This window comes from Lepisosteus oculatus, chromosome 23, assembly GCF_040954835.1.
Source record: "Lepisosteus oculatus isolate fLepOcu1 chromosome 23, fLepOcu1.hap2, whole genome shotgun sequence".
Classification (NCBI taxonomy): domain Eukaryota; kingdom Metazoa; phylum Chordata; class Actinopteri; order Semionotiformes; family Lepisosteidae; genus Lepisosteus; species Lepisosteus oculatus.
The window spans coordinates 7,593,802-7,620,548 of record NC_090718.1 but is presented as its reverse complement, the minus strand read 5'-3'; the positions used below and the strand labels follow the sequence as shown (position 1 = coordinate 7,620,548).

Here is a 26,747-nt window from a genome sequence, read left to right as displayed (position 1 = left end):
TAATATCTTTGAGGAAGGGATTGCACAAGTGTCTTCCTACTCTGTGCTTGACCTAGAGAGGCGGATGTTGGAGTTTTTGTGAAGTGACATTAAGATACAGTTGTTGCAAAACAGACATCAAAATGATCTTTGATGCACTTGAAACATTGCCTTTCCCAAGACTAATGACCGCTGGCTGGAGATGGAGTGGGGCCTCCCTTAATTAAAGGGTTTCTGCTTCCTCTTGAGAACAGTCCTGCAGATATGTAAAATAAGATAAATGGAGGAATCGCATACAAATACAACACTGCCAGCAGCATAAAAGAAATTATACACAAATGCACAGTGATGTAACCAATGTTACACTTTGGTGTTACACTAAAAGAGTGATACTGTACTGCTTTGAACAGATTTGTTTTTTCTGCAAGGAAGTGATACTGCGAAAACTCTGTCGTGTCTGTGTCGAGACAGTAACCTCAGAGGACTTTGGTTATTACAGACAAGGCCTTTCCCAGTGGTGTTTGCGCAACGCTCTGTAATTACTGTTTGTGGGCATGTCATTACCTTGAAAGAACAATCTTTAAATATGGCTGGTAAATGTATCATACAGATGAGTCTCCTAAATCCTAAGACCACGTTACTTCTTTCAGCTGCTGTGTAAACAAGTGGACCTTTAAGTGGTAGTCAATAAACCAGGGAACAAACATAACTCTTCTGCTTGAGGGGCCTCTCTTTCCTTATCAAACCTGCTTCAGTGTCAGCTATACACTGGGGAACATGTCAGTAAAATCATTTGTCTCATCAATACATTGCATTAGTAATTAACTTTTGTATTTATATGTCCAGATATACAGGTTGAGTAAATGTATATTTGTGTACTTAAAATGTTAAGCACTTCAGTTTATAAAGCTTAACTTGTATCTCTCAGCATACTGTAGGCCTTAAAGGAAATTTGCCTACATTCCACATAATGCTGGCCATTGTGAAGGTTGTTTTATTTTATTGTAAAGTATTTGCTTTGGAAATCTTTCTAGTTCAAAAATAGATTAGAGGTTGCACTCTCTATAGTTTCTCTTAAGAGAAGTAAAAGTGTATTATTTGTTTTAGTTTTGACATTATTTATATACTTAGTTTATGTCGAAAACAAAAGAATCCCATTTTTCTTGTTTTGGAGTCATTATGAACAGAATGTAGTTATTGTTATAATTGAATTGCTAGAATCTATATTTTCTGTGGCTAGAGCATAAGATGTTTCTGACTTGTATATATTTAGAAATTGTGGATTTGTGAGTTACACAGAAGTAAGTTTCTTTCAGAACCAAATAAATAAGCGGGCATACAATTTAACGTTTAAGAGACACAAAACAGCTCTGTACACCATTGGTGCTGACAGAGCACTCTAGTTAACCTTTGAACCCTCGACTGTTTGACATGGCTGTCTGTCCTGAGTCCAGAAACAACAATGCAGCATCATCAATCTCCAGAGTATGTGTCACTGAGTCATGGACAGATTAATGGTTGTTTGCATTTGTTCCAAATGATAATACAGAGTCCTCTGTATTCCTGACCAGAGCACATAGCATGAATCAAGTTAAGTGAGATATCTTAATCAGTTTTTTGAGAAATTTGAGCTATCTCAACTTTGCAATATCTAGAAATTTCATATCAATGAAAGTCTTGATTTTAAATCTCATTTAATTTGGCTCTCCCATTTAATGGTGGTCTTCATTGACATGCATTATTTTTTTTACTTGAGTCTTTGTTTCATGTTAGTTACATCTTTGGTGTTTTTGTTTAGAAGAGACGCACAGAAATAAAGAAGACAAAAGTCATAGTTCTTTCTTTGCTTTGCGCAGGGGTCTTTGTTTCCCCTGTTTTTATAGACGCTTCTCTTGTTTTATGGTTTCAGCACGTCTGTGTTCCAGTAATGTGAAAACAGCACAAAAGGAGCTGAACGTATGAAGTGCCCAGGCAAATGGGTTTAAGGGCTCTTCATTCAGCAACACTCTCACTCTTTGAACGCTCCACTTCAAGAACTGGCACACAGAAACAATTTTGACAAAACATTTGCCTCTGCTGTTTCTCGGAACAGAATTCTAATCACTGAGCACAGCCCCTGCTAACAGATTTTCCACAGGCCGTCTAGGACAGTAGACATCAAAATGTAACTATAAACCTTGTCAAGGCTTGTAAAACGGTTAAAAACAAAACTGAAGTTTAAGTAATAGTTTCAGAGAAGTCAATCAAACGGCACCGTCATTAATTTCGTAGGCCGAATAAGATGATTGAATAATCATCTTATTGCATGTTTTGTAAGGTAAACAAAGTTGATACCACTTCATACAGCTGGGTGGCTTGGGGCCATCTAGGTAAAGGATGGCTCTCCGCTAGGATGTGAAACAACCACCTGTGGTCAGAGGTGCCTAACTAGTTCTCCAGACCGCCACCATTGCACGTTGAAACCAGAGAGTGAATGTCCTGATGCACAGCTCAGCACACTGAGTGTGGTGAGGCTTCGAGGCTGGAGGTGTGTTTGGATTCTGACGGTGTTGTCTCCACAGCAGAGCCACGAGCTGGGCACTGGCTGAGAGCTGTAAGTAGCTGCAGGCTGAACTCCCGGAAGGGGAATGCCGGAGTGGTGCTCTGCTGGTCTAGCGGGCAGAGTGATCATGTTCTCCATGCTTGTGTGCGACCAGTGGCTATGAGGCGTGAAGCGTGTTGGGGAAACACAGCAGGAAGTAATAAGGGGAGTGTGCGTGGGCTGCTGTCTGAGTAGAAATGGGAAGGTTTCGCTGGTCCTCTCACCGGGGGTGTTAAAAAAAGCCAGAAACTAGCAGAACTTGGTTCCTGATCTTTGGACACACTTATTATTTCCAAATCTATCTGACCCCCTGACTGGTGTAAGTGTGAAAAATGCCCTGTGTGAGTGTGAAAGCATGAACGGTTCTTGTTCTGGGCTTTTGAAAATCTGTCATGTTTGTCTGCACTGGAGCAAAATATACTGTTTTCTGTGTTTCCTTGTGGGAAGGTGTTACAGTTTGCTGAACTTTGGCTTTGTATAATTAGGATTTTAATTTATTTCTCCTCAGTTTTTGGGTTATTCACCTGATAATATAAAGATGGGTTCATAAAAAATATCCAAATGATTGTGCAGGCAATAAAATGCTGTGCTTTGTTTTACCGAATCCTAATGCAATAGAAGAAAATCTTGCAGCAGACTTGTAATTGCACAGCAACATTTTGCTACATGTTAATACTTTTAATAATGTTATGCAGGACAAGAGAATCCTTCTGAGAATATCCTTCAAGTTTATTTATTTAGGAAAGTATAATAAAAAGGAAATTGTAAATCCATGCAACAATTATTAAATTAAGGCTAGTGCTGATTCATCAGCAGTGAAGTACTAATCCAATTTTAAAATACATCATGGCACATTTTCTGCGTTTTTTTGTGGAAATTTGCATTTTCCTACAGGCTTTTTTTCTGCAGCTAAAGTTAATTAAATGGGCCACAGGACGGAGAAAAACATGCAGATACCAAATCAGGGACAGCCACAGCACACTATCGAATCTACCTACGGTGATGTGAAGGCAAGCTGTCCTAGTTCTCTTGCTGATACAGTGCATCATCAGTGATCATGGAAAACAGGCAGCAGTGAGGAATAAATATTCAGATGCAGACAGGCAGAGAATGCTTTGAGACAAAGGCACAGATAGAGTGGAGCAGACACTGGCATACATATTAAACACGCACGGGTAGACTGCAAAACAGACAGTGTTGCGGCGCAAAAGAGAAGTCTCACAGAAAGACAAAAATATCCTGTGCACAAGCACGGTACAAAGGATGCACCCACACGCATGGATATGCAGAACATAAAATGTCCCACACATAAGGGGTTTTCACCTCCAGCTTTGCATTAGTTATCCCTGTGCCCGAGTCTTGTACAGTACGTGTTCCTGTGTATGTGTATGTTTGGCTGCGTCTATAGAAATAAATTGCTCACCATGTGCCGTGAGTTTAGAACATATGTGAGCCAGGGTGTCTTTTGACCTGTGTGCATGAGCGGTGTCTGCGCTCAAGGTGCTGATATAAATAGAGACAGGCTCTCGGAGACAGATGAGTTTGAGGAGAGCATCGCCGCGGTGCCAGTTGCCCCTCTCCCCCATCCCTGCCTCAACCCCCAGCAAGTTTGCCAGGGATTCAAGCAGAGACTCCAGATTGTATCGGAGAGCAGGGGACGTCGGCAGTGTCTGACGCACTTAAAGAGCGGAGAGGCTGTGCCAGGACTGGGGAAGTGTGCGAAGCAGAGAGGGAGGGGAGAGGGGCAGGCGGCACTCAGCAGGGTGCCGGGTCCGGCAGACTGCAGCCAGGCTTCTGCACAGCCAACATTGCTGAACTTGCTGGCGTTCCTTTCGAGCTGGATTGTAAAGGACACCTCAAACATGGGCCATATTGACATATGGGCACTCCTTACGAACTGTGCTCTGAAAGGCTCCAGTCCTTTCTCAGTGACTCATCTTCATTAGGATGAGCACTTATATACCCCTTTATAATTAAATGCTGACTTTTGTCTTTCTTTCTCAACATTTCATCCCTCACGTACTGCAGAACTGCCGAAATGAGCTGCCTTCACGAGTCTCATAATGTTGTTCCTATTTACTGAGTGTGTTTGCTGGAACATTAACAGAAAGCACTAGGAAGCCTAGATAAAGATCAGAAATTACTGCGACAGAGTCTATAATGTTGCAGTAAGTTCAAAGAAGAAAGAAAAATGAAGATGTAAATTTTCAGGAATGTCTGCTATCTAAAAAATTCATGAATAGAAAAAAAATGCATTTTAATTTTAATTGCTGAGATTAATATTTCTAAATATCTTTTGCCTTGCAGCCTGAATGAAAACCATAAAAGGCTCTGCTTTCATGCTGTATCTCAGAACACAGAGCTCTTACAAGACCTAATTTAGTTTTTTTCCCCCTTTTCTGGATTGTTTTTAGTATGAACCCCTCCTTCTTGCCCAAACCCCACACACAAGTCAAAAAGTGGGTGTTGAGCAGCTTGTACTTTCAGTGGATTACTGCATCAGCACTCCTGATGGCTGGTCCTATCTGTGTGGCTGTGTTGGTTACAGAATTTTTCCTTTGTCGTGGACAAGCCTCTTCAGCTGCTTTGACACCATATTAAGAGGCACAGGAGTTTGGAGATTTTTTTAAGTGCCCAGTAATAAACTCCAGCAGTCCTCAGGCACTTTTATCAAGAGAGATAAGAGGGTGTTATCTTGGAATTCCTAGGTGCTCCCTGGTCCAATCTGTAGAGGAATTACCAGTATAACCCCAAGTCATTTCTCAGGGAGAATTCTGATCCCTGCTTCTTTAAATCAGTGGTTGTTAATTACACAACAAATTGGCAGCAGAACATCTGTTAAATCTCTGATAAGACAGCTTGTCATCTCCAACAGACATGGCAAGATGTATTCTCGCAGTTTTGCTTTTGCTGGAGAATCGGTGAGTGCTCAACGATTGTATTGATCAATCATAAATCATTTCCACTTTAACAATATGGCGCTTCCTTAATGGTTTTGTCTGTTGCATTTTAGCTGTGTTAGAAAATGTAGTGAAAATGAAATATTTTCAACACATTCTGGTAATTTATAAGGACTCTTTACTATGGTATTTACTGCATTGCATTTCATAGATGAATTGCAATGTTTAAATGTTAGATATATGTTTGTATATATGAGTACAGAAAATGTTGTATATAGAGCACTATATGGTGTGTACTGTATATGCATGTATAGCAAATACACATTTCTAAACATGATCCACAATTCTGTATTCATAAATGGGTCTCAATTCGAATTTTCACAACTATGTTTTTCTATTCTAAAATTAATTCATGTCTAAAGATTTCACGTCGTTGTGATTAAATGAATATGTAGACTGGAAATGACATCTACTGTACCTCCACCTCACTTTCAAATCAGCATGAGTCGAGCCAGGGATGTAGGTTCTCGCTGGAATTTAGGGGGAATTAGGGGGTCTAATCACTAATCACTAATACTCAGGAACAAAACAGAGACACGCTCTTGGGTGTGTGTGTGTGTATGGGGGGTGGGAGCGGGGATTATTTCTTCTTCTGTCTTTCACAGAAGTCATTTCCTCAGCGTTTTGTTCATTTCCTTCTGCGATAACAAAATAAGGAAACGTCCTTAGCATCTAGCTCACGCCTGGGAAACTCCAGAGAAGGCAGAGAGTGAACAAGCCCCTGGACCACTTCCCCCTCCTCCCCTGCTTGCACTGCGACAGCCACACTGATAGCCCAAACCACCCAGGCCTCTGCAGCCACAGAGCCCGGACAGAGCTTCTGTGCTGGAACTGCAGATTGTCTGTTATCACAGGGATCTCAGGACTGCAGTTACAAGGTAATTACACCCCGTGGAGTTTTGAGAACAATGGTGACTGGAGTATTTTCATTTGGATAAGGCTGCAGTTTCTCATTAAAAATTATTTTCATTACATAGCATTAAGCCAGTTATAAAAAAAAAACAACAACACAATGCCACTTGTGGTAGTCGCTGTTAAATTAATGGAATTTTCAACCTCTTTCACCAGAGAGCAAATTTGGTAGCGTCCCGCAATTAACAAACATGTTCCCAACATATTCTGTGGACAAGACAGAATAAAAGGGTTGTCAGACAGTGTAATGGAGTTACAACAACAATGTGATATTGGTAAACGTATTAGAGAGTGAGCATTTAAGGACCTGGCCTGTGATGTTTGTTGCAATCATCGTGCAACTTTGTGGGTCACTCTTAAGAGAGACAAAATAAGCACAGCTTAGTTCTTAGTTGGTGTAAAAGGCTCTGTTGGTTTCCTTTGCTGCTCTGGGTATTTTCAGCTTTGGGCATATGGAGGATATCTGTCGGATCAAGATCAAGAAATAATAAATGGAAAGATACTAGAGCTGCATATATTTAAGCATCTTAAAGATAAAAAGCTACCTTTTCCTGCAGATGTCTGGATATTGAGTGAATATTCGTGTGTGCAGCTGCGATACAGTTGTAAATGCCCTCTGACTTTTTCTGCGGTAGCCTGGCCAGCATCAGAACAAATCAGCTCATTATCTTTCTTAAAGATCCAGACTCATATAAGAGCTTGAAAAATGTCATGTCATCAGGTGCGTGTTAAGAAACAAAAAGAATGAACCGTGAAAGTGGAAGGCTTTGTGGAGTCCCCTCGCGCGGCACAGACTGGTGAGACTCCGGAGCGTCGAGGGTCGCGCCTCGGAGGAGCCGGCCGAGGCCGGGATCCACCTCGCCCTGTCCCCGGCTTCCTGTTCCCCGCAGGCCGTCGGACAGGATGTGCCCCGCTCAGGGTGCTCTGCTGTGGCTAATTCCTCGGAATGCGGCCGCAACCCGATCAGGATGTGTCTGCTCTTCCACCCAGCTGTGTTCTGTCGCAGCCGGCTCCCCGGCCCTGAACCTCTCTCCCGGTGACTTTTATTAGCTCTACGCCCAGGGGGTTTTATTACAGCCTCCCAGACAACACGTTACAGCTGGGCTGCAGCCCCGCTGTCGCACACACACCAACAATATGTTATTCATGCTCCCCCACTTGGATTGACAAACCCTAGCGGGGCGTACACATGCCTTGGTTACAATCTCTTTTCGAGATGATGTATGCACGGGGCCTGCATTTAAAGTGTGTTAATGTCATGGGAGAGGAAGATATGTTTGGTCTGTTCATTCATTGTTGAAACAGTAGAACTTATTTCTTACTTTATTGGATTCTGGAACAGGGAGGTCCTCAGGGTTTCCCTAAATCTCACTTTCTTCCCATGGAACATCTATAAACATTTCAAAGTCCAACATGCATTGCTTTGGGCTTGCTGTTGTGCTTTGTAATTTCCATTTAATGTGATTTCAGTTTAATCATACGAACCTTAACGTCTACAGACATTTCAAAGCTCAGCACATAAAGTGTTGCTCCTGATGTTTTGCTTTATATGTAAAGGCGTGATGCTGATGGTTTCTGGTTCCAGCTGCATTACTGACAAGACATTGAGGCTTCTGGTGTTGTCCATATTGCAGCACACCCAATTGAAATTGAGACCAGGCACACACACACAGGCTATGCTAATGTAATGGGTCTCATAGTATAGCGTCAGGCTCTTGTATTGACAGTCTCTCCCCAGGGCTCTCAGAAGCAAGGGGCTGATCCTGTGGTGGGTGTTTGTGCTGTTTTTGTCGACCACACAGCTCCAGTGCTCAGAGACATGGCAAATCGAATCCCCAGTCCTATTGCACGGGCTACAGTAATTAAAACTAGATACTGATTTGCATTAGGAACTATTGTTAATAAGCTAAAAAAAGGGTGGTGAACATGTGGCAGCGTAATCTGCAAATTTAAGTGACAGGTCTGTCAAGCGAGTAAAACGTGCTGTCTTCGCTTGTGTGACACAAAAAAAAGAATCACAAGATTTGCGTGTTAATTCCTTGCTACTTCAGCCAATTTAAAGAGAGCCTTTTTTTTGTTAATGCTTAAATTGCTTTAGAAGTACTTTACCTGGGGCCAATAAGATTTCCTTGAATGGCATATTGTGAATGCTTGGGGAAAAGGCTTAAGCTGTGGGCCTTCAAGTCCTAAAGCACCTTTTCTATGTGCAGAGCACCTCAAGGTTTTCTAAGATAAGGCAGCAAAAACAAAGGCCTGGTAAACGATTTCAAATGTGCTGGAGCACTCAAGTGCTTATCTCTCCACCTGAAATCTTCACAGGAACTGGCAGTGACAATGAAGAATGTGCTCATGGTGCTTCAGGAACAATACAGCTGTTTGTGTGAGGATTGTGCCACTGTTTGCTGACAGTGGGTAATAAAAAATTCTAGGTTATTTGCAAAGTGGGGAAAAGACATTTCTGTCACAATGTCAACAGATTTGGAGTTGGAATAGTTAGTTGACTTGTTTGCCTGTTGTTTTTCCAAGGGCACTCATGTAAATATGGATTTGAGCACACTATGTTGTAACTGAGATTTAACCACTCACTTCCTGTGGTACCGAACTGAACTAAGACAGCAAACCTCCCCAGTCGGGGAAAAAAACGATGAAAGACCCAAAAACCTCTTCGACTAGGAAAAACAGATAAAAGACTCCTCACACAACGGCGTCATGTAGCATGAAGCATTTTAGCTTCTGGAGCCCCGAGTTTAGGTTGGTAAAGTTCTGTTAACTTCTTAGACGTTCTAATTTGTCTGCAAAAGCTCAGTCTGACATCACATTAACAAATATTTTCCCCCTTTTAGTCTACAGTGTCTGGGTGTGCAACCACATTAACATTCTATGCTCATTCTAGAATGTTCTTGAATACTTGTGCTTGACTCCCCATGATCAAGCTTTCTTTTATCTGGCAAGGCTGAGACATTGTAAATCACCAAGAATTGCCCTCAAAGTACAATCCTTGTTGACTCGCAACATCATTTCTCCATGCTGTTTAAGCATTTTTTGTTTGGCCATCACATTTGCATAACGCTAGAGTTGCAACACTTCCTTACGGTATAGCTTGGTGTCTGCTAATGTTACCTGACACTAATTTATGATTTTATTTCTTTTCCTGGAGCATTGAGGAGATTCCTCATTTCTCACACAAAATGTATCCAGGCTGCTGACAGGACTCAGGTGTCAATGTTACGTTGGAGCTGACAGAAAGTTTTGAAGCTGTTTTGTTAATCTCTTTACAAGACTCTTTTCTTTCTCCTCCAATCACTGAGACCTCCAGCAAAGACACTGTGTTAGTGCAAAACTGTGCCAAATAATTTCCTTTTTGAATGCGGCCAGCCCGTTTTTTCCCTACTTTAACAGAAACCTAATTGTAAAGGCCATGGCTTTATGGCCTGTACTTGTTATTCTCATGCAAGTACCCCTTTGTTGTCAGCAGCAGTGTCAAAGAAAGGGATTGAGGTGGTGGTCGTGGGGGGGGGGGGTTGGTGGTAGAATCTCCACTCTTTTTCTCCCAGTTTCACTTAGGGAAATAAGGCAGCATTTGCAAATCAATTCCTAGGCTTCAACTGGAGAAGAGAGAAGGCAGGCTGTAAAACAACTAGTGGAGGTGGGGGGGTGGGGTTTGTAAAAAGAATTGCAGATGAGGGTAAAAAAAGGAAAGTTAGTCATTCCTCTGTACCCTTTCTCTTTCTCTCTGCCCCTCTTTCTCCTCCCTTCTCTCTAGTCTCTTTTCTCCCTTTCTCCTTCCCTCAACTGGATGCTATATCTATAGCAACTGTATTTACTGGAATTACAATCTGAAAAGGGCTTTACAGCCACAGACAAATTGCGTGAGCAGGGGTGAGGGGCGAGGGGTGGAGGGGAGTATGAGGTTCTAGAGGGGTGGTTTGATTTATTTTTTAATGACTGAAATTGAAGGAGCCATTTCAGGGTTTACCAAGACCATACTGACTGACCTCGGGTGTCAGGGGTGTGTGTTGGATCCCTATTGAAACAATTGCTCTTGTCGGTCGTCTTCATCCTGACAGAAACCTAAGGACCAATGCTTGTTTGAATAAATGAATTAAATCACAGCTTACAAATATAATCCAGTGAATAAAGATGAATATAATATTGTCCAATGGAAAATGTCTGTTGTGAGTTACAAAGCAGAAAGCTGGGTTTATATTAACTAGGCCTGTCTGTGGTAATCAGTGAAAGTTTGGGGAATGAAAAGGTTCCTTTTACAGGCTCTTAAATTAGCAATCATTAAACTGACCCCTGACCTCTCCAAGGGGATTGGGAACTGTTGTCAAGGAGAAACCCAACTATGGCACCCTGACTCCAGAGCCCGATCACATAAGAGAGAAAGCACCAACACTCAAAACGTATGCATCTGACAGTCAGCACCTCATAAATTCACTTGCCTTTAGCTCATCTAGTTTCAAATCACATAGAACAATACCAGTTAAACAAGGAGAAGCATTAGTAACGAGTGATTTGGCAGTGTTGGCTATCATACTTGAAATGAAAATTTTCAATAACATTGTATTTGAATATGCAGCCTTACTCGGTCATGAAAGCAGGTTATTCTTTACTATTAGTTACTTGAAGAAGGTCGTGAAATGTTATTGTTCTGCGTCTTATTTTTCTTTCAATTTTAGTTTACACGATTAAAACGGCTCTCCATTGAGTGGAAGGTCTGACCGATGTACAGATCCATCCGCCCACAGCTGTGCACGCCGATCGATAGGTGAAATCATGTATGGTGTGGAGTGATTTGTAGGCTACAGGTAGGCCCATGGATTTATAGCAGGATGCGTTGTGTTCTCTAAATGACACGTGCGCCCGGCCCCTCAGCCCCATGCGATGCAAACCGTCGTGCCTGCTGTGGTTTTGTGTGAGTGGAGAGGGAAGGAAAAAACATCCCGTTTTGTAAAAATGAAATAAATCTGCTTAGCTCTGAAAAGCCAGCTTTGGCAGCTTTTGCTTCCAGCCCCAGTGACACCGGCGTTTTAGAGCAAGCTGGCAGCTGCAGTCATCTGCTGTGCTGTGCTGTGCTTCCTGCCTGTTACAGCAAGGTCACCTCTCTGACTCAATAACTTAAAAGAACTGCAAGCACTGCGCTGTCTCTCGATTCAGGTTTACTGCTATCTTCGTTACAGCACAAACTGGGCTCGGCTGCTGCTTCTGCATGCTTCCCTTCACTCCTTTATCTCCTGCTCTGAAATGCCTGTAGCATACCCATTAGGTTCAGGCGGTGGCTGGAAAGCAGTCTGCAGAGCTGGGAAGGGAGTTAGGCTTTGTTTTCTCAAAAGCTGCCCTGTTTGGAAGGGTGTAACTATGGCAAATGTGTTACAGGATTCAGTACAATTACCAGCCTCAGTCCACCATCAATCTCATTACATTCTGGTGGAACCATGTTCAGAATTGATCTGAAGCCCCGACACAGTAACGCTGGAAGGTTTTCTTAACTTTGGACTGATTTTGCATTCGAAAAGAGCTTTCATTGTGGGGATTTACATAAAACAGGGACAATGGCTGTTAGTTGTGCTGTTTTGTTTTTAGAGAAAAACCTTCTGTATTGTGGAAAAGGTCCCTTTATACCATGTGTGTCTTGTTCTGCACCCTCCTCCTGTGCTTCTGAAGGGGAGGATCCATGGGTGTCTGTAAGTGAGAGTGCGCTTGTTGTCTGATGTTAACGGGTGTCTCTCACATGCTGTATGCTTGTGACACCGGGCCTTGCTCAGAGATTGTTTAAGAGAAAAGCAGATTTTTAATGGGCCAGTGAAAGTGAAAAACAAGATCTGATGTCCCTATCCCTTTCATTTCCAGAATGTCTATGTGTGTGTGTTTAAATATCAAGAAAGAACAGGCATTCAGAAGAGTTAATTACATAAATATTCAGATAGTTGGGATGAATGACTTCAGAGTACTTTTTTCTGCTTGGCACAAATGACTTTCAGATTTTTAAATGTATGCATTCAAAAGCACAACTAAGAATGTACAATATCAAATGGATGGGAAAAGAACAGCCTATGTATGTCATTTTTCCACACCCTGTCTAACAATAAGATCAGTGTGAACTCATCAGTTGATACATACAAGCAGTATGGGTTAACAGAATACTTGGATATTCTGAACAGCACTCTAGAACAGACTGCAGTTCAACGCAATTGTGTTTTCAATGTAAAACTGATAAAATCCAGTCAGATAATATCTTGTGACTCTGCTTCCAAGAATATTGTATGTTCTCTCTAGCTTAGTCCAAATCTGCATGCAGTGCTTCATGCAGTCTCTCCTCTGCAGCTATCTGAAATGGTTACTCAAATGGAATCCATCAAATACCTTAATCAAGTGTAGTCTTTTCATCTTAGTCTATTTGCACGTATCCACACACAGCTCGCACCATGCAGAATAGTGCATATAGCTTCCAGGCTTGACTGTTCTAGTGCATTGTTTGCTTGTGTATCCAGACGTGATCTTGACATGTTGCAGTACATTCACAAACTCGGCTAGATCGATTTTGGTTTAAAAAAGCAATGCTTGAGCATATGTCGCCTGCTTGGGCGTCTTTGCATTGGCTTTCCACAGATTTCAGAATGAGATTGTTTAAGGGCTTGAATGCCTTGTCTCCTGTGAACATCAGTGGACTTAAGCATCTGCATGTCATTTGCAGTGTCTTCAGACACTGGCCTTCCTTCAGTTCCCATCATGAGACTCCACGCCCTGGGAGATGTGCTTCCTGTTGTACCTCCAGCACCGTGGAATCATCACCTGGCCTGAAAATGAGTCACCGCTTGCAATATCTGTCTTAAGAGTCATTTATATACCCCGGCTTTTAATTCTGTTTACATTTTGTATATACAATGTCTCTTTTGATTATTTTATTTTGAAGCATCTTGAGATATTGTACCAGCAAAGATGCTATACAGTAGGTACAGTAAGTAAATACAATATAGAGCTATATCACAAGTAAGTAAATGCTGTACAGTGTGTAGTAAGGTAGTTGTTATTAAAGATAGTAGAACAGCTGAACTGAAATCCAGGGATGTTACAGTCGTACTATATAATTTACTAATACTAATACTAGTCCAGGGATGTTACGTGATACTATATAATTTACTAATGCAATCCTGTCTTGAGTACAGTGCTCAATACTGGTCAACATTTTTCAAACACATTGCAGTTGGTAAAGATTTCAGCAACCCAGACAATACCAAAAATAAAAGGTATGCTGCGTACATAAACTGTAAGATCGTCGGATCAGTGCAAGGCGCTTTTCTCAAAGTTTTGGAACTGCTAAAATTTGTCAAATTTGTAAGATGCCCTATACTACTGAATGGTTGTGATTTCTTTATAAACAGTCTGGTGCTTTGTGTCATTTCAAAATAAGGAAATTAAGGATTAAGGTAAAATTGAAAGCATTGTCTTTATTCTTAAAAATGTGCTTGCGGGAGCTGTATATATCTCAACTCACAATCAGTCTGCTTTGGTTCAGTATAGTTTATCCGCGTGGGTCTGGGTGCAATTTCCCTTGGTATTACATGGGATAGCTGCCCTCCTCTCTCTTCTTTGTTCCAGTGGTCGTAGTCTCAGGTTATTTCCCTGTACAACTGCCCCCCCTTCAGCCTGGCTCCGCCTCTCAGCTTCATTCAGCCCTGATGGCCTGGCACGAGCAGTACAATCCTTATATATTGCCAAAGTTATTACATATTGTCCAGTGGGCACCTTTACTCTGGTGTACCTAGCATGATGGAAACTGATGAGTTCAACAGTTCAAAATTGAACTGATGAGTTCAAAGGCAGACAACCCTTAACTGGTAGACAAACGCTGAGGTGCGCTTTACAGACACACAACTCTGCCAATGACCAAGCATGACATCAAGCTAGGAACATTCTAAGAGCAGGAGGACTTGTATCCTTTAATTTAATTTTCTCCATTAACATTCCTGGGTGTGAATGGGTTCCTTAAAGGAAACACAAGTGAACAACCCATACAGTATCTGGCACACGTTCTCACACAGTCTCAATTTGTTCTGTTGTTTTGTTGCTCTGCTGCCCTGATTCAGAGTCCAGGTGATGTGGTACCCTGTGGCCACACTGCAAACAGATTAGCTCAGTTTCCAGAGTCTATTCCCCTTTAAAAACCTCTGTGTAACATTTCCACTTGGGCAAGTTTCGCAGCCCGGCCTGTAATATTTATAAAGCTGCTCTCAGCGCCTTGTCCTGCTGGGTCTCCAAACCTACCCCCTGCCAACAAAAGTCTGTTCCACTTTCTATATGTGTCTCCTGAAAGCTATTAGCTGAACTCTGCTGGTCTTGCCTCCTCATTTCCCAGCTAAAAACAAGCCCCCTGTAGAAAGGTTTTGTGTGATTTTGGGCAAACGCAGGCTTGCAAAATCTACTCCCACATTAAAATCTATCAGGCCTGCCCCTACAGAGATATCAATACCCTATTTATATCTCTACTGTAGCTTTTGTGTCCTAATGACAACTTAACAAGGAAATATTCAGATGGCTGAAAATTCTTCAAAACCATCTGAATGTTTTACAATTATACATTGTCATATCTATAGAACTGTCTCCTACCAAGATATCGCTGCAATGGCATTCCACATCTTAACTATTCTTTAAGAAACAAAGAAATGTGTTCTGATTCAGTTTCTGAAAATAATAGATCACAGAAATGTTGGCTCTTACAGTTCCTCCTGCCTGTCTTCTTATTCTGTCTTTATTAATACCTTACAGGAAAAAAAGATTACCGTCTTTTTTTAAAAAGGAAGTAAATCATGTCGTTCGTACAAAATGTTATGAGGTATTTTCTTTCCTTTGATAAAAATCAGCATCACAAATGTGGTTTTGGTTATCCAATGTCTATTGGGCCAAGGGCAGTAGAGAAAAATCAAAGCATCTGTTTTTACTGTTATTTATTCAAGTGTTGCTGGTTTTCTACATCACTTGTTTATTTGCATCACAAAGCCACTGAAAGCTGAAATCTTCCTCATTCAAATTGTGTGGTTTGACCAGTACCGCTTAATAACATTCCCATTTTTGGAATTTTTCATTTATTCAAATCCAGTTGGGTAATTGGGTGTGTACTGAATTTTGAAATTGTAATTCAGGACAGAAACACAGTAGGTGGTTCACACTGAAAGGTCTCTGATGCAGCATCTTCTATGATCCCCGTTGTAAGAAATGTATTTTAGGCCGTGGTCTGTCATGTCCCAAAATGGGTCACATATGACATCAACAGACTTTATTGGAAGACGCGGTGATTCTGCCCCAAACCGAGACAGTGCTTTAATTAAATTGAGCTTTCCCTAAATGAAACAGATGTTTACATCTCTAGAAATATTTACATATGAAAACAGCCATGAATAAAACATTTGTCTGAAGAGGTAAACCAGGAGTATAAAGTGGTTCTCCTTCAGGTTTATGTTTACGGACAGAATTCTCTCCTTTCATGTTTTTTTACTCTTATTTTGCTTGACTTCAAACAACCGCCCGGTCAAGGGCGCCAATGAGCGACCGCCTTTAACCAAGAGACCCTTCCCCTCCCCCCCCCTCGTCCTGCAGGCTCCCGCCTGCGGCTTGAGGACGCGCCCCCCCACATCGTGGAGCACCCCTCGGACCTGATCGTGTCCAAGGGCGAGCCGGCCACGCTCAACTGCAAGGCGGAGGGCCGGCCGGCCCCCACGGTGGAGTGGTACAAGGACGGCGAGCGCGTGGAGACGGACCGCGACGACCCCCGCTCCCACCGCATGCTGCTGCCCAGCGGCTCGCTCTTCTTCCTGCGCATCATCCACGGCCGGCGCAGCAAGCCCGACGAGGGCGTCTACGTCTGCGTGGCCCGCAACTACCTGGGGGAGGCTGTGAGCCGCAACGCCTCGCTGGAAGTCGCCAGTAGGTCCACCGCCGCCCTCGTTCCTTTCCCGGTTCTCGCTTCGCCCGGGCTCTGTGGAAGGCTGCGCTTTCCGCCTCTGCTCTGTATGGCATTTGTCTTCCGCTTAGGATTTGAATGGGACTGCGTGCTCCCACTGTGCACGAGTCCACTGGAGTATGGTAGCACCGTGGTCCTTATGTTAGACGCTGTCGGGCCTGCAGCTCGGCCCCGTTCCTTTAGAGCTCAGTGCGGGGAGACTCCCGCTGGATGGGACAGCCACTGCGGTTTGGGCCAGGTGAGTACTGGTGCTCATTTAGCTGGACGAGCTGGTGCAAAGGGGGTGAAGCATCTTGTTCCAGAGACAGCACGGGGGGGACACTGGGGACTAGAACCCACCTCCCTCTGACTATGTGTTCCACAGCCCTAAAAATGTTAAGGAAATATTGCAGGATATTTAAACACACGTACTGTACTGTGGTCAGGTGTGGTGTCACAGCAGTAGGAAACTAGGATAAAAGTGCCCGATTCCTTTGCAGATTTGCATATTGTAAGGATAAATTGGGTTTCACCCAGAGCAGAAGTAATAGACTATACACTTAAGTCTACATTTTGAGGGGAGCAGATAAGTTCCTTATTGATTTATATGACACAGATGCTTTCAGAACGTTCCAGTTCCAAATGATCTGTTGATCAGGCCTTTAATATTATATCAGTGATTTAATGTAGTGATATCAGTAATAGTATATTAGTGTAGATCCCTAAGGAAGGATTTCAGTTATTTTCTGCAAGACTAATCAGTAGAATTCTAAACTTGGAAGTTATGCTGTTTCCTGGGAATTATAATATGCATTGTCCTCAAAATTAGAATATGCATGTTGCATGAAAATACATAATCTAGCATCTGGAATGCAGATAGAGCAAGGAGAGTAAGACCTGAGTACAGGCTGCCTTTATTTATAACTTATTTATCTAAATGGCAGTAGTTCAGATACACATAAGCTTTCATCTTGTTATTTATATCTGTGTTTTAAGTGCTGTCAGAGTAGATAAGAAAAGGACAGACAAGCAAAGTATCACAAATAAAAAGAATTTTCCATTTGCAGTTATACAGTAGGCATCACCCAGAGCAGGTTGCAGTGGTCTTGTACATAGAGCACTGCCTGTGTCATCACTGCCACCCCATATACTTTTCACTGCTGGCCAGCTGTGCTGGGCTGTAAGAAGTGATGTTTCCACTGTTTGTCACACTCTCTGGCTGCCATTCTGTCTGTTTCTCGCTGGCCTGTCCCTCCATCACAGGAACTACATAGCCAGCTTAGCAGGGAGCTGTTTGCTTGGGCTGTAAACCAACAGGGGGAACATAAGAACAGATACAAATAATAATAATTACAAATAATAGCCCTGTGTTGCTATTAACCAATTGAATCAGGAATGTCAGACAGAGGTGCAGAGACAGGACAGAACAGATCGCTCATCTTTTAAACTTAATGACAAGACGATAAACTAAGAGCCAACATAGCAGACTTTGCAGCAGTGATTGAAATCACAGAACAGAGATGATTAATCTACAGTCCGTTTGGTTTTCGTTTCGCGGCACTGACTTTAGAAAATTATGTTTATGACTGTGTAGCTAAGCAATTTGTTTTTAATACCTAAATTTAATGTCTAAATTACCTGTTTTGTAATTTAAAATTGTAAACAGTAAATTAAGTGAGCTTAGGTTTGTTACTAAGCTTTCTTAATGAATTACTCTAAATGTAATTGCAAAATATAATGGCACTTTTAAAATACAGATTTTAATATTAAATACAGATTACTTAATTTAAAATATTTTACTTATATGTACTGAAGATTTATTTAAATGTAATTAAAAGGCAAGTAGATTAATGAAAAATAGAACTAAGAATGAATGTTTGTTTATGTTATTAAGGGTGACTAAGTTTGAAATCTGTAGTTACTGGGTCATAGAAAAAACAGTATTTATGGTCTTTTGATTATAAATTATACATAAAATATTTTAAATTTGTTTTCCAGATCAAATCTGTAGCATTGGCAAGCTCCTTATTCAGCAAGAATTGCAAACAATTTATCAGTGTTAAAGGAAGCGTTAAATTTCTATAGTCCTTTAATAGAACTATCACAGAATATTTCTATATATATCTCAATATATAGTATATATATACTTTATAATAGAAATGTAAATATTAAAATTATATTCTAACCCATGCCCTCTACGTCATGTTGCCATAAGAAACTTTCAGCTTTGATCATGCATGAAAAAGAAAGCAGAGAGCTTTTGTTAGTGGGGCACTAGTCTCTCTCCCTCTGGCACAGATATCTTTGCTCAGGTGTCAGTCCCTGGCAGAGATACAGCAGATCTGAAGGTACCCTCATCTTTCACTTATCACTGCCAATAGCTTTCTGCTGTCTTTGACACAGAGGCCAAGCTATTGTCTGTGCTAATGGCTTCATGCAGACAGAGAGCCTGGTATAAATGCAGAGTAAGGATCTCTCTCGTAGGCGAGCCCAGAAACACTCGCAACAGATGTGTTGTCCTTGGGAACACAGTTGCTGAAGAGAAAGTGCTACAGCAAGAGAGGACACTCAATCCCAGAATAACTACTGACAAAACTGAGCCTGGTTTGGCTTCATTATATCACTGTGTTGCGGGATTTGAAATGGAGAAATGCTGACAAAGGCATTCAACAAGGATGCTAAAAAAACTGGATGCGAGTTGCATTTCTAATCATGGAGTAATCTTACGTAAAGAGTATTTGCAATTATAGTACCGACTGCAGCAATATTTTATTACTTACTGTGCTGTAAGCTGTTGTCATTTCCACAAAAAATAATGCGTTAGACCAATTGATACTGTACTCACAGTTGCAGTTATAGTTGAGGTAAAAGTACAAGCCAGATTATCTTATCTCACCAGAACCTACCCAATTCACACCCTGGAAGGGGATGAACCCTCAAAAGGATAAACTTTTGAACTTTGTAAATAAATACCTTGCATCAGTCTAGATTGTAGCTCCTTTTCTTTCTTTTTCTTTTATGAGGGCATCTGTGTTTCAGGCTTTTGTCCAGGATTTTATTTGTTGGGTCTCTCTGAAAGGTAGGGTCTTTCAGATGTCTTGAGGTTTGCCTCAGTTTATCAAAGGCTTCACAGGTACCTCTTGGGAGAGGTAAACAATGTAACTGGCTACAGGTAAATATCGGACTATCTGTTCTGATTGTAGTCATAGGAACCTTATTTTAGGTGGCCGGGGTTAATGGTGAGTGATAAGGAGATGCAGTGAAGCATGGTGAGTAAGCTTTTAGCTGGACATAAAAGGTCAGAGAAGAGCAGCACAGAGACATGAGGTCACCTTGTTTCTGGGCCTTTTGGTGTCTTACAGCTAGGCCACCCCTCTTATTCTCAAATCTCTCAGGTCTCGTCCTTGTGACTTTTTTTCCCCTTTGTTCCTTACTTAACTACAAGATTAAAAGAAAAACTACAAGATTAAAAGAAAAATTAAAAACTACTTTTGTTGTTATGTATTCTTGGTTTCTAGAGTGAACGTTTGACTTTGATTTTGGCCCGTCTTTCCATATCTTCAGATAGACATCCAATGGAGCAGCCCGTTGCTCTACTCCAGATCTACCCTCCAGGGCGACAGCATTCACTCCAACTGTCATTTTCTGTTCCTCATGCGTTTTCCAGGGCTGTGAGTACCTGCAAGCCCTCCTGTGTGTTTCTGTCACCCCTTATATCCCACGCCGACACTAACAAGAGCTTCCATAGAAATGCTCAAGAGGAGTGTTTAAAATCAGGACTTTGAACGGGATGAAGCCCGAGCTTCTGCATTAAATAGCCAGGGTTGATTGAGGCGTTACGTCAGCCCTGTCTGAGTGCCAGCTGCCCAACAGGGCTGTGTCTGCCAGGACACTGAGATGCGTTGAGCCGATTCCTTGTGCCAGCTGCCCCCCCCGCATGCCAGCAGGGTGTTTTTTGGAGAGGTAGACTGAATGGACTGTGTCCATTTGCTAGCAGGGCGTGGGGTGGCCAGGGCTGCTTAATGAAAACCAGATTCCCTGGCATTTGCCCTCTTTGCCAGCATGGTGTGTGAGTTTAGGGATTACCTCAAATATTCCCCTCTGGTGCCAGCCCGGGATTATATTCGATGTGGCCTGAGGATATCCGAGCTGCGCTGCCTGTTTCAGCAGCCCGCCTTGGATCTAAAAACGCAAGAGATGTTTTTGGACTCTCTCCTTCTCCAAGGAACTGCAATTTACTCTCTATCCTCTGAATTCGTACGATGGGCCTTGTCATATACAGTATCTGTACAGCTAAATCTAGCACTGTGAGCATGTGTAGGGCGCACCATCTGGAAAAATCAGAAAAGACAGTAAAACGTGTGAAGATCACATGAAGGCAAAAGTGCAGAAGAACCACATTATAATAGCATTTTGATTGTAGTAGTCAGCCTTCACATTTTGGATGCAACAGTAATGACTTTTCAAGCCTTTATTAAAAACAAAATTTAGATAAGACTTCAAGTGAAGTAACAGGAGAGTTTTATACAGCAAGAAAACAATGTCAATCGTTGAGGTTTCCAAACAAAAACACTATCCATATTTTATTAATTGTCTCAAGGTTCTGCCTACTCGTTTGATGGAGTAATGTAAATGTTCCAAATAAAATGCTACAACATTACTATAAACGAACGAGAAAGAGATTGGTTCTGTGCTGAGAAGTGAAACCTGACCAAAGTCCCAAAGGTGACATTTCCTTTGTTTTACTTTTCAAAGCATCACATCTTCAGTGCACCTTTATTTCTATCACTTAGTGAAGAAAATGATTCGTGGGTGTATCGAGGCAAAACATTATTACAAAGTGTACATATATCATGTAATGGCAGAATGAACATGGAATTCATCTGCCACTCACGCACTGAGGCAGCTCCAGACTCTCACCTCTTCACCATTATTGTATTCAGCTTTAGTGTCATTGCTCTGTGAAAAAAAATGAGTAATAATAACATGGTTTCCTTGGCAGAAATGCCGTCTAGTTTTTTATTCCGCACTTTAATTCACATTTTACAGGTGAGAGGTTGGGTATAAAAAATAGATCCAGCTGGAGCTGGCTTGCGTCTGTAAATCAAACTGTTGATAGTTCTCCCATGGCTTTGTAGTAATCAGCAGTTTTGAGTCCAATTCAATTTGCTAGTGTTATCTAGATATTTTCTGTCAGAAATGTTGGGTGCTGGACTAGATGAAAGCAGCAATTTAGAAGTGTATCGGATTACACAAATGCATACATAAAATAATTTTAAAAAAAGTTGGCAATGTTGAAGAGAAGACTTGTTTTTTCTTTAACATCAAAACGGATCAATGAAAACTATTGTAGTGGTGCCTTATTCCTCTATGCGAAAGTTCTGCTTCCAGGGGGACTTTCTGTTTTATGTTACCAAAGACCCATGTTTATCAAGAGTGTGCCCCCCCGTAAAAAATAGCAGATATGGTTGCTATTTCATGTGTCGCATATTTCCCTGTAGAGGCAGGGGAAGCTGAGAAATAGATGGATTTCAGGCTGGGGCGCCTAGGGTAACTGAAGTCGCATAGACCCCCAGCCTGAAGGTCATCTGGAGGTCAGGTCTCGTTTCCAGGGGAACAGGTGAGGTAGGGGTGGCAGCTGTCTTGGAGAATGCTGGGAATGAACAGGTGAAAAGGAAGATCTGACGTTGCCTTATCCTGTTGTGTGGCGGGGCCCCGAGCCAACTTTCTCACCCTGCTCCTTAATCCTGCTTGCTGTTCTCGGTAACAGCTGAATAACAACCCCGCTCTGCATAAAAAGGGGGTTTGTAGGCTTGTGGATTAGTTAAGGGGCATAACAGATTAGGGGACACAAAGTCTTTCAATAAAAGCTAATCTGAGGTTTGAAGTTGTTTTATCGACTCCAGCAGTCCTCACTGTCTGTCGACAGTGTTTGTAATTTTGACACCACTAGGCTCGTTACCTTTTATTACTGTAAAACTGTTGGTCGGGCTTAAGATGAGGCAGATAGTGAAACATTTCTTAAAATATGCTCATCTTAATATATCGTCTCTTAATATAAGATCTGGGCAGTAAAGTGTAAAGTGTTTACATTTAGGCTGAACCATGTTATCCACGTTCTACAGACATTTCTGCTAGGAAGGCAGATTTATACTCCAGCCCCAATCTGCACAGAGCTAAAAATAGTGAAGTATTCAGGAGGCAATGTCCTCTTTTTCTTTCCTCAATAATAAAGAATATCAGAAAAAGCAAGAAGAAAAAAACTTGAATTCCCATGTTGAAAAAGCTGCTTTCAGAGACCTTTTATGAAGAAATGAAATAATTCGGAAGCCATGACCTGCACTTCCTATGTCTGGACTCAGAATCCAAGTCCATATCCCCGATTTTGTTGTATGACACCTACACGATTTCCCAGACCAAATGTTGTACCTGTTCCTTGTTTCCTATTGCTTGCACCCATCAGAAAGTCTGGTTTGCAGGGCCAGAAGTACCACCGTGCATGCCATCTTTGAAAGTTCCTCCATGACATACTTTAACCAATGAGCTAATAATTTGCTTTAATTACTCCAACTTCCAAAAACTGGAGAAAGGAGCAAAATGAAGATGAGGGAGCTGTGGCCCACTGGTGACTTTTTCCTGCCATCCAGTCTTGTATTAGTAGGCTAACAAGAAAAGCCTGCCCCTTGGTTGCTGACCTCGCTGTGATTAATGAATTAATTAGACCTGGTTGAAGTTAATAACCCTGTGGCTGACGCTGCTGTCCATGTTGCTTGAGGGTAGAAGAAGGGTTTATGGGGGGAAGAGGAGACACAGTTTTCTTGACAACAGGTGGTGGAAGGAAGAGCTTTAGAAGTGCCCCTGGGTTAATGAGGGCTCTGTGCATCTGTGTGGCTTTTGTGTGACTAAAATTTACAGCATGGATGACACTGCACTGAGAACAATGGCCCTCTGGTCTGTCCGTTGTGACTAATCGTGTTACATTAACGCTATAGATCTGCACTACTTATGGTGACAGAGCGATATTTAATAAGCTTTATCTATTCATCTCTTTGACAAACTGTCTGAGGGACAGCATGGCTTGAAAGAGGAATGGACCTGTTTTTAGTGTTTGCAGCATAACCAGAAATAATTTCTTAGAGGATTAATTGCACCACTTCTGGTCCTTTAGTGTTTCATACATGTATTTTAGAATGTGGTAATAGTGCACCTCACATTTCCACCTAAATAAGGTACTATCCTATGTCCTAATACAAAGAAGTAATGCATATGGTCAAGTGATTAGCATGATAATGCTTAATCGTTTTTGATTAAGGGTCAGAAATGGTGCAGGCAGCCCAGGTATTGTTTTTGGAATATTCCATCTGTCAGCTTGTCTGGTATGTGCTGTTTAATTGACATAAGCCACATTTGCTTTGTGGTGGCAGAAGCAGCCGATTTGTGATATTTTGAAACTTCAAAATGGTTCCTGTAAGTCAAGTCCTTGGAGTTCCTCTGTCGTTCGGGTTTGGTTTCCGTTGGCCGTTCTCGATGTTGTTGGAGTTGGCTGAAGGTGTCTGTGGTCGGTGGCTCCGGCCAAACGCTGACGTAGTGTATTCTATTACATTATCGTAAGATACTTCAGAAATAAGGAATGGCGGGAGAATGGGAGTTTAAATCTGGATCTTGCTCTACCAGCCTCAGCAGGTTTTGAGAAGAGCTTTAGTAGCATTTAGCCTGATATAAAAGCACTGCCACTTTTATCTGTTTTGGCCACCTACGTTTATAGAGCTAAGAACTGTGTGTGACTACACAGTCGGGCACTTCATTATCTTATTATTTAATGGATTAAATTAGCCTTAATGAAAGAGCTAAGATAGGAATCCAAGTAACTAGGTAGGAGGATTGATTTTGAGAATTTTCTGCTCTTGTCCAGTCTTTTATCGCGCTCCCCACACTGAACTAGATGAAATTGTTTTCCAGTTCACCGTTCTTTCCTGGGCCGTTTCTCTTTTCGTCCCCCATCACTTCTCCCACGCAATGTTTTCCGATCGTAGCTGGTGATAACTCGATCCCCGTTGAAGCTCTCTTTATGAACCTCTGCAGTGCTCTCCGCGCGATCTTCGCGCTGCCAAATGGAAGTGGACTCTCAGCAAGAGGCCCTTGGCTCCCGGTAGAGTGTGGACGGCACGGCTGCCTGCTGGCAGGAGTGCTGGGCGCTGAAAAGTGGGAATGTGGAAGGAGAATGCTCCGTGACTCCAGGGGTGATTGATTCCCAGCGTCACGTGCCTGAAAACTTGGCAGTCTGGCCTCGTGGGGAGGGGAGGGGGGCGGTTTATTGTAGAAGGGGAGTGAGTGTTGCTACTGTGCCAGCCTCATGGATTTCTGACCCGACAGGCAGTACGAGACCGGGCCGTGGGCCAGACTAGCATGCAAATCAGCACGTGTGAGTTGGGAATGTTGTGCTGCTCTAGGGCATCTGATACAGGTCCCTCTCAGCCTTGAGTACAACCCAGTCAGACCTGCTGTTCACTGAGGCGGTAGCTGAAGAAGCTTTCCTAGGCCGTGCTCTGGAACTGCGCCTGGTGCTGTCGGTAGTGTGTTTTTTTTACAAATCCGTGAAACCCAGGAGCACGCCCACTACATTTTAGGAAGCGGTGATGCAACTTTTCTTTTGCTGTCTCATGCTGGTGACGGCAGGGACCAAAATAGTCGGGAGATTTGCACCACCACAGATCCATTGATTAATATTCATAACTCGATGGCATCCACGGCGCAAGTGTGGAGCAGTGTCTGTTTTGAAGCGTTGTGCTCTGTGGTGTTAATAACTGTGGGAGGGGAAAGACAGCACTACACAGTATGGAGTGAACTTCATACACCAACACAACTCTATTATACACTCCTAGTGCATTTATCCAGGAAACAGAAAAGAACATCGGTACTGTGCATCTGGAAGCTTCTGACCTCCGACGGTATATTTCTTAAGCATTCCTGAAATTCCTGCGAAGAACTGCTTCACTTCGCTACCCTTTACAACCTTCTAATTTTAAAGCGATGTTTACATATAACTTGTCAAGCAAGACTTTGCAGTTGTCTCTGAGTAATGCCAGAGAACAGTTCATTCCTTCACACACAGCTCTTCTGTGAACAAAAGTAAATTGCTTTAATCCCCCTGTTTAAGAGGTTCTGAGAGATCGTATCTCGTCTGCCCGGTAGCAAGGTGTGTCCAGACTGAGGAGTTTGGGAGCAGGACTGCGCAGCCTGTTTAGCTGCGATATGTCTCCATGGATTTGATTTGAAATCTGTTCATTAGTTTCGGTTCAGATATGTGGGTTTTCATAAAGGGTGACCTGAGAACACGTGGGAATAAAATTGGGAAGATAAATGAATGCACTGAATTGTATAGGAAAGCAGTGTAGAGTAGTGATTAAGGCTCTGGCCTTGTATTGGAAGGTCTTGGGTTCAAATTTCCAAGTGAGTCACTGCTGTTATACCCTTGAGTAATATACTTTACCTCATGCAGGACGATGCCCTGCTGCAAGAATGGGTCCACATGTTAATGGCCTTGAATAAAAGGATTAGCCCTCTAGATAACTATCGATAAATGAATAATTTTTCCAATATAGGTGACGGAACTCGAGCGTGCATGTCAAGAAATTTTTTGTCAGGGCTCCAAGTTAACAACGTTGAAGACTTGTTAAGGTTGGTGTGCATAAAACGCACAAAAAAGTTAAATTCTAAAAGATTTGCAACTTGTGCTTTTCATGACTATTGTTTGTCGATCAATGGTATTGAGCCATTTTCTTTCCTTTATTTCTTTTTTCATACTGAGCTAGATGGGCAGTGACTTAGTACCATATGCAGAATGGGCCAAAGAACTGGAACTAAATACTCCAGGGTGGGACCTTCCTCCTACCCACGCTCACCTGATTATAAAAAAACCCTGTGCATTTTCCCCTAAATGCAATGAATGTGGACTATTACTAGATTAAAGTAATCCTCTTTCTGCACAGACAATTGCTCTATTAGCTCGTACACTGCTCGGCCACACGCACAGGATTAGACCACCTCTGTAATGGGCTTACTGCTGCTCCGCTCTGCATACAAAAGAACAATAGCCGGGGCCATAGGGCTCCCTCAGCCCTGTCATGAATATTGCAGGCTTTTCTATTTTTTGTCCCCTTTTGTTCTTTATTGATTTGTTTTGCTGGGCCTTCTGTCCTGTAGGCCAGGGGTGTCCACAGTTTACACACACTGACTAGGCCCACATGGCACATGGTAGGATGGTATTGGAGAATCAAGAGAATTCGGGCTCTGTCTAAATGTCATCCAGTCTCTTTCCTTGTTTCTCCTCTTCTTTTCTTTAATCGAATGCGTTTAATTGCCTCTCTTTGGCTTA

The 26,747-nt window shown here is 42.2% G+C and overlaps 1 protein-coding gene across 4 annotated transcripts in view; it reads left to right on the top strand.

Moving 5' to 3' along the window:
* robo3 (roundabout, axon guidance receptor, homolog 3 (Drosophila)) overlaps positions 1 to 26,747 on the top strand; it is a 177,264-nt gene that overhangs the window by 94,919 nt on the left and 55,598 nt on the right. For all 4 annotated transcript variants that reach the window (XM_069182436.1, XM_015337675.2, XM_015337674.2 and 1 more), the window contains one exon: positions 16,030 to 16,356. In XM_069182436.1, the coding sequence (XP_069038537.1) occupies positions 16,030 to 16,356 (327 nt within the window). The remainder of the gene's footprint in view (positions 1 to 16,029; positions 16,357 to 26,747) is intronic.